Source organism: Balaenoptera ricei, chromosome 2, assembly GCF_028023285.1.
Source record: "Balaenoptera ricei isolate mBalRic1 chromosome 2, mBalRic1.hap2, whole genome shotgun sequence".
Lineage (NCBI taxonomy): Eukaryota > Metazoa > Chordata > Mammalia > Artiodactyla > Balaenopteridae > Balaenoptera > Balaenoptera ricei.
In genome coordinates this window covers 117082017-117091163 of record NC_082640.1, presented here as the reverse complement: position 1 = coordinate 117091163, position 9147 = coordinate 117082017, and the positions used below count along the sequence as shown (strand labels likewise).

The following is a 9147-nucleotide window of genomic DNA, read 5'->3' as shown; positions in this document are numbered from 1 at the left end:
AAAATACATCTGCATGTGGAACAGTTCTCAAAGAAGACCTACTAAATGCTGGCAGGAGATCTCATACAACCAAAATTGCAAGAAAGATCATCATAAACTGGGTAGGATGAAAGAAAAAAAAGAAAGGAATCGGGATGGGGCCTGTGCTCATGGGAGGGAACTGTGAAAGAGGAAAGGTTCCTTCAACCTGGGAACTCCCTTCACCAGCTGAGAGATCAGCTGGGATAGAAAGAGAGCTTCACGGGCTCAGAGGAGAGCGCAGCAGCTGAATTGCGGCAGGCAGAACAGAGAGAAGAGAGAAAGACCAGCACAGAGGGACCTGGCCACTTCCCTGCACTCCTCAGCCCAAGACTCATGTCTGCTGGTGTGCGCGGGGAGTGGGTGCTGGAACTTGGGCTTCAGTGGGCAGACCCGGGGAAAGAACTGGAGTTGCCTACGCAGAAACAACCTAAAGGGGCTGAAGTGTGGTCCCACAACTAGGGGTGTACACAGGCCGAGCCCTGGTCCATCATAAAAGCCCCATTGTAAATGCATGCACAAAGGGGGAGTGGGGCCCTGTCATAGAAGGCTCATTTACATCTGAGGCGATTATTGGTGCTTTGGTGTCTGGGGCTGGTCCTAGATTAGCAACTGCTGGCTTTGCAGGGGTATGCACACGGAGACAGGGCCAGGGTCTGGGCTGATTCCATAGTTCCCACAGCAGGTCGAGGTGCATGACTATAGTGGTCCTGGTGCCTGACTTCAGCAGATCTGTGCCAACAAATCTGCGCTGGTGGCTTTGTGAGCACATTGGCTGAGGGACACCCAGGCTGATTTCCTGCATTCCCACAGCTGAGGTGGGGCTGAGGGCAGTGCCAACAAGAGTGGACTCTGCGAGCATACACAACGGGTGGAAGGCAACATCACAGAGCGCACCTCCAGGTGGACATCTCCTGCAGAGAAATATTCAGTGCCTCCTCTCCCAGCAAAAGTGCCCCAAGTCCTGCCTACCTCACACCACAGCTCAGAAATGGATCTGGGGGCTTCTACTCCAACAACTTGGGAGCAGACCATGCCTCAGACAGGGCTGCAACAACCAAAGAGCAAAGAGGAGGCCCCTGCTCAACATTCAGTGGAGGCTCTCTCTCTCTTTTTTTTTTTTTTTTTACAATTCAGAAAGAGTTTAATAAACAGCCACTAAACATTGCACCAAAGCATTTGGAAACAAGAATTTTTTTCAGAAATCTTAGAATTGGATATAAACTTTGGCAGTAGACACAATCAATAAATATACAATTTCTCAAATGAAAACGATTTCCCCAACACGAGCTCCTTTCCTACAGACATTCAAAAACCCTGACCCAAGATCGAGTCTCAGTCCTATAATCTCGCGAGATTACAGCTGGCCAACAAGAGGGGTGTCAGGTCATGTGCAAAAGGGGATGAGTTGAGAGGCAAGAAAGCAAAGGAAATCACTTTTAAGTTATACCGAAGGAGAACTTCAAGTAAAAGGAATCCGCTGCCTGGAGTTCCTGGGCACGCACCCCTCGTCTGGGAGCCTCCGCGCAGCGGTGACCACGGCGGCCGCGAGCCGCTGGGAACGGGGCTGAGTCCTCACTCCGGCTCCACCTGCCGTCCTGTGTGCTGGGACCTAAGGGAGGGTTTTCTTGTGCTGTCTAGAAGCCTCTTTGAAAAAGGTCTGTGACTTTGCACACTTCGTACCCAAAAGGAGGAAAATAATAAATATCGAGCCAGCTGGCGCGTCCTCAGGCTCCTGCCGCACCGGGGTCATTTCCGAGTCTGCGTCTTCTTTGGCACCGAGGGCCGCTTGGGCTGCCACAAGTGGTTATGAATGGTGAGCGCGTCCACACTGACGGACATGGTTTTGGCCGGGATCAGGTTGAACTGTTTTCGGTCTGAGCTGTATTTATAAAGTTTGTCGATCATCTTCTTGGTGATGCTCTTTGGCCCCGTGCCAGTCAGTTTGTAGATTTCTTCAGTGTCGGGATAGTAGCAATAAAGTGCCCTGAACTGGCAGCCGGCGTCACGAAACAGTATGATGTAGTGATTCGCGTCACACTTCTCCAGCTCCTCTAATATTGAATTCTTGTGAGGTTCATTCACCTTTCTGGCCAGACAGCAATGGGATATAGCATTGTGAATAATCGGTTTGTTTGATTTGCTGCTAAGCTCCTTAAACAGCTTGGGACCTGTGTACTCGGCCACCGAGGCAAGGGAGGACGTGGCGGACGCCGTCTCCCAGTCTCTGTCCGTGCTCCTGCACAACACCAATGACACCCCCTATCAACGGGATAACAGCCAGCACCCACCGAGAGAAGATGTGGCAGGCATCCATACTAAAAACAGACCTCACACCAAAAATATAACTCATGCAGGTTAGACAGGGATGCCCTCACATAAAAACATCCCTTCAAGGTAGATTACAGCACATAACAGTTTCTCCTAAACCCACAGAGTCAGGGGAATATAAGTAAAATGAAGAAGGAGAGGAACCACTCCCAACTAAAAAATCAAGAGAATTCCTTTGAAAGAACAAACAAAGAAACAGACCTCTCCAGCCTACCAGGTCCCAAGTTCCAAAAGGAGATAATAAAAATACTGAAGGAATTAAGAAAGGCTATTGATAGAAACACAGATTACTGTAAAAGGGAACTAGAAACTATGAAGAAGAGCCAATTAAAATTAGAAAGCACATTTGCCTTGACGAAAGCTGAGGTAAAGGCAATAAATAGCAAACTGAATAATGCAGAAGAACGAATAAGTTTTCCTAGAGGCTAGAATAAGGGAAATCACTCAATCAGAATAGGAGACAGAAAGACAAAAGAAAAAAAATGAAAGCAATATAAGAGACATATGAGATAATATAAAGCATGCCAATCTACACATAATAGGGATCCCAGGAGGAGAAGAAAAAAAAAGCAAAGAAAAAAATGTTTTTGAAGAATTTATGGCTGAAAATTTCCCAATCCTAAAGAAGGAAACATATCTAGGTACAGGAAGCACAGAGGATCCCAAACAACCTGAACCCAAAGAGACCCACTATAAGACATAGTATATTTAAAATGGTAAAGTTAATTATAAAGAGAGGATTCTAAAGGCAGCAAGAGAAAAACAAAGAGTTATTTACAAGGGAACCCCCGTAAGGCTATCAGCTGATTTCTCTATAGAAACATTACAGGCCAGAAGGAAGTGACAGGATATATTCAAAGTCCTGAAAGGGAAAACCCTGCAAGCTAGGATACCCTACCCAGCAAGATTAACATTTAGAACAGAAGAAGAGACAAAGAATTTTTCAGACAAGCAAAAACTAAAGGAATACAGCAATACTAAACCTATCCTAAAAGAAACACTGAAAGGTCTCCTCTAAATAGAAAAGAAGCAAGAATCTATAGGACAGAGAAAATCACAATTGGAAATTACTTAAATAAACCAGTACATGGATAATAATAATAATAATAATTCTTATGAAAGCAATGATAACTACAACAAAGAGCAAAAGGATAAATATGGAGATATAAAAGAGGACATCAAAATCATAAAATGTGGGGAAGGGGAGGAAGAAAATGTAGATTTTGGGGAGGGGGGGAATGTGTTTGAACCTATATGACTACCAGTCTAAAACAAGTAGATATAGTAATGGGTTAACATACTTGAAAAACAGGGCAACAACAAATCAAAAACATGCAACAGATTCACAAAAACCAAAAAGAAGAGAACATAACCACAAAACAAAAGAAACCCATCAAACCACAAAAGGAAAAACAAAAATTTTTAAAAATGAACAAAGAAGAAACACAAAATCACCTGGAAAACAAGGTTTAAAATGGCAATAAATACATATCTATCAATAATTACCTTAAATGTCAATGGAGTAAATGCTCCAATCGAAAGATATGGAGTGGCAGATTGTATAAGAAAACAAGACCTTCTAATATGCTGCCTACAAATGGCCCACTTTAGGGCAAAGAACACACATAAATTGAAAGTGAGGGGATGGAAAAAGATATTTCATGCAAATGAAAATGACAAGAAATTGGGGGTAGCAATATTCATATCAGGCAAAATAGATTTTAAAACAAAGGTCATACAGATAGATAAAGAAGGGCACTATATGATGATAAAAGGATCAATTCAAAAAGAGGATATTACATATATGTACCCAATGTAGGAGCACCTAAATATGTAAAACAAAAACTAAGAGACATAAAGGAAGAAATTGATGGGAATACAATAATAGTAGAAGACAGATACATATCATAGATATCCACTGACATCAATGGACAGGTCTTCCAGACAGAAAATCAATGAGGCAATAGAAATCTTAAATGACACAATGGAACAGTTAGAATTAATTGATATTTTCAGAAAATTACATCCATAGAAAGAAAAGAAAACACATTTTTTTCAAGTGCATATGGAACATTCTGTAGGATAGACCACAAACTAGGGCACAAAACAAGCCTCAACAAATTTGAGGTTAGAAATTATTTCACGCATCTTTTCTGACAATGACTAGTTTCTGGCATGAAACTAGAATCAACCAGAAAAAGAAAAACAAGGGGACAAAACCTATTACATGGAGACTAAACAACATACTACTAAAAAACCAACAGGTCAACAATGAAATCAAAACAGAAATTTAAAAATACCTTGAGACAAATGACAATAAAAATACAAAATCTATGGGATGCAGCAAAAGTAATCCTTAGAGGGAAGTTCACAGGCCTTCCTCAAAAAACAAGAAACGCTCCCCCCGCAAAAAAACAACCTAACCTACCCCCTAAAAAAATTAGACAAAGAAGAACAAACAACACCTAAAGTCAGCAGAAGAAAAAAATAAAGATCAGAGAGAAAATTAATGAAACAGAGATTAAAGAAATGAATTTTAAAAATCAATAAAACCAAGAGCTGTTCTTTGAAAAGGAAAGAAAACTGACAGACCTCTGGCCAGGCTCACCAAGAAGAAAAGAGAGAGGACCCAAATAAACAAAATTAGAAGTGAAAGAGGGGAAATAACAACCAACACCACAGAAAAGCAAAAAAACCACAAGAGAATACTATGAACAATTACATGCCAATAAATTGGACAACCTAGAAGAAATGGACAAGTTTCTAGAAACATACAGCCCACCAAAACTGAATCAAGAAGAAATAGATAATTTGAACAGACCAATCACTAGAAGTGAAACAGAATCTGTAATAAAACAAACTCCCTGCCAACAAAAGTCCAGGACCACATGCCTTCACTGGGGAATTCTACCAAACATAAAAAGAAGAACTTATACCAATTCTTCTCAAACTCTTCCAAAAGACTGAAGAGTAGGGAACACTCCCAAATTCATTCCATGAAACCACCGTCACCCTGATGCCAAAACCAGACAAAGGCACTACCAAAAAAGAGAATTACAATCTTTGATGAATATGGATGCAAAAATTCTCAACAAAATATTAGCAAACCAAATCCAATAACACATAAAAAAGATCATACACCATGACCAAGTTGTCTTCATCCCAGGGTCACAAGGATAGTTCAACATCTCCAATCAGTCAATGTGATACACCACATCAACCAAAGAAAAGACAAAATCCACATGATCATCTCAACAGATGCAGAGAAAGCATTTGATAAAATTCAACATCCATTCATGATAAAAACTCTTACCAAAGTGGGTACAGAGGGAACATATCTCAACATAATAAAAGCTATATATGACAAACCCACAGCCAACATTATACTCAGTGGTGAAAAGCTGAAAGACTTTGCACTAAAATCTGGAACAAGACAAGGATGCCCACTCTCACCACTTTTATTCAACACAGTTTTGGAAGTCCTAGGCAGATGAGACAATACTATATAGAGAAAACCCTAAAGACTCCATACAAAAACTACTAGAACTGATAAACAAATTCAGCAAGGTAGCAGGATACAAGATTAATATCCAGAAATATGTTGCATTTTATTACACTAACAGTGAAATATCAGAAAGGGAATGTAAAAAAACAATCCCTTTTAAAATTGAATCAAAAGAGTAAATTACTTAAGAATAAACTTTACTAAGGAGGTGAAAGACTTCTATGCTGAGAACTATAAAACACTGATAAAGTAACTTGAAGATGATACAAAGAAATGGAAAAATATCCCATGCTCTTGGATTGGAAGAATTAACATTGTTAAAATGGCCATATGACCCAAAGCAACCTGCAGATTTAATGTAATCCCTATGAAATTACCCATAACATTTTTCACAGAACTAGAACAAGTAATCTTAAAATTTATATGGAACCATAAAAGACCCAGAATTGCCAAAGCAATCCTGAGGAAAAAGAACAAAGCAGGAAGCGTAACTGTTCCACACTTTAGACAATACTACAAAGATACAGTAATGAAAACAGTGCAGTATTGGCACAAAAACAGACATACAGATCAATGGAACAGAACAGATAGCCCAGAAATAAACCCACACACTTACAGTCAAGTAATCTTAACAAAGGAGGCAAGAATATATAATGGAGAAAAGACAGTCTCCTCAGCAAGTGGTGCTGAGGAAGCTGGATGACCACATGTAAATCAATGAAGTTAAACACTCCCTCACACCATACACAAAAATAAACTCAAAATGGCTTGAAGACTTAAATATTAGACAGGACACCATAAAAATCCTAGAAGAGAACACAGGCAAAACATTGTCTGACATAAATTGTATCAATATTGTCTTAAATCAATCTCCCCAGGCAATAGAAATAAAAGCAAAAATATAAAAATGGGACCTAATCAGACTCATAAGCTTTTGCACAGCAAAGGAAACCATAAACAAAATGAAAAGACAACCCATGGACTGGGAGAAAATATTTGCAAATGATGTGACAAACAAGGGCTTAATTTCCCAAATATACAAACACCTCATACAATTCAATAACAAAAAAACAAACAACCCAATCAAAAAGTGGGCAGAAGACCTAAACAGACATTTCTCCAAAGAAGACATACAGATGGCCAACAAACACATGAAAAGATACTCAGCACCACTAATTATTAGAGAAATGCAAATCAAAACTACAAAGAGGTATCAATTCACAGTGGTCACAATAGCCATCATTAAAAAGTCTACAAATAACAAATGCTGGAGAGGGTGTGGAGAAAAAGGAATCCTTTATATTCCCACATTTCTGGTGAGAATGTAAATTGGTACAGCCACTATGGAAAACAGCATGGAGGTTCCTTAAAAAGCTAAAAATAGAGTCACCATGTGATCTAGCAATCCCACTCCAGGGTGTATATCCAGAGAAACTAGAATTTTAAAAGATACATGCACCCTAATGTTTATAGCAGCATTATTTACAATAGCCAAGACATGGAAGCAAACTAAATGTCCATTAACAGACGAATGAATAAAGAAGATGTGGTGTATATATATATATATATATATATATATATATATATATATATATACACACACAATGGAATATTACTCAGCCATAAAAAGGAATGAAATAATGCCATTTGCAGCAACATGGACTGATCTAGAGATTATCATACTAAGCGAGGTAAGTCAGAAAGAGAGAGACAAGTACCATATAATATCACTTATATGTGGAATTTAAAATATGATACAAATTAACTTATTTATAAAAGAGAAATAGACTCACAGACATAGAAAACAAATTTATGGTTACTAAAGGGGAAAGGGGGCAGGGGAGGGTTAAATTAGGAGTTTGGGATTAGCAGATACAAAATACTGCATATAAAATAGGTAAACAACAAGGTCCTACTGTATAGCACAGGGAATTATATTCAGTATCCTGTAATAAATCATAAAGGAAAAAATAAATAAAAATAAAAGTGGTTAAAATGGTTAATTTTATACTATGTATATTTTACCACAATAAAAAATGAGAAAATCTTAAAAGCAGCCAGAGAAACAAACAGAGGGACAAAGTTAAGGATGGCAGCAGACTTCTTGCCAAAAACAATGCAATCAAGAAGACAGCAACTCCTCAAAATGTTGAAAGAAATCTATACTCAACAGAAAAAATCTTTCAAAAATGAAAATGAAAAACTACTTCCTTTTTTCAGGATATAAAAGGTGAAATAATTCATCTCAAAGGAATCACACTAAAAGAAAGTACCTCAGTTGAAGGAAAATGATAACATTTAAAAAATGAATCTACACAAAGGAATGAAGAGCACTAAAAATGGTAAGTGCAGAGGTAAATATTTAAGAATTTTACTTGTTACATAGAAATCTTTAAAACATCACTGATAAAAAATTAAAATATGGTGTGATCTTATAAAATATGAAAAGGAAAATTTATGACAAAAGTGTAATGGCCAGAACGGTCAAAATGGAAGTTTATTTTTATAAGGTCCTTATATTATCTGGGAAGTCATAGCACCTGAAGCTAGACTCTGATAAATTAAAGATATATACTATAAAGCCTAAAGCAACCACTAAAATAACAAAAGTCATATTTAACAAGCCAACAAAGAAAAAAATGAAATTATAAAAAATTTCTCAATCCAGAAGAAGGCAAAGAGAAGAAGAAAGGAAAAACAACCAAAAAAGTGGGACAAGTATAAAATTAGCAGCATGACAAACTTAAGCGTAACCATACGAATAATCACATAAAGGCAGATGAGCTAAACATCCAATAAAAGGCAGAGATTGTCAGATTCAATAAAAAAAAGCAAAACTTATCTGTATGTTATCTACCAAAATATAAATAGACAAATAGTTCAAAAAGTTAAAGGTTAGAAAATGATATACCTTGCTTATTAGTTACAGACCGAATGGCTTAAAAAAGAGAAATATATATTCTCACAGTTTCAGAGGCTAGCAGTCCCAAGATCAAGGTGCTGGCAGGATTGGTTTCTTCTGAGGTGTCTCTCTTAGCTTGTAGATGGTCATCTTCTCCTGTATCTTCACATGGTCTTAATTCTGTACCCATGTATGTTCAAATTTCCTCTTCTTATAAGGACACCAGTCATACTGGGTCAGTGTCCACCCCAATGACTTCATTTTAACTTAATTACCTCTTTAAAGATTCTACATACAAATACAGGCATGTTCTGAGTTATCGGGATTTAGAATTTTAGCATATGAATTTAAGGGAATATATTCAATTTAACATACGAACTTATAGTTCAGC

General features: G+C 38.0%; 1 protein-coding gene across 1 annotated transcript; it reads right to left on the bottom strand.

Moving 5' to 3' along the window:
- Window positions 1-1555: 1555 nt before the first annotated feature.
- LOC132360133 (calmodulin-regulated spectrin-associated protein 1-like) lies at window positions 1556-8946 on the bottom strand. Its single transcript, XM_059915220.1, has 2 exons — window positions 8821-8946; window positions 1556-2280 (listed from the first exon to the last, which is right to left on the bottom strand). The coding sequence occupies exons 1-2, from the start codon at window positions 8944-8946 to the stop codon at window positions 1768-1770; spliced, it is 639 nt and encodes a 212-aa protein (XP_059771203.1). The 3' UTR covers window positions 1556-1767.
- Window positions 8947-9147: the final 201 nt, after the last annotated feature.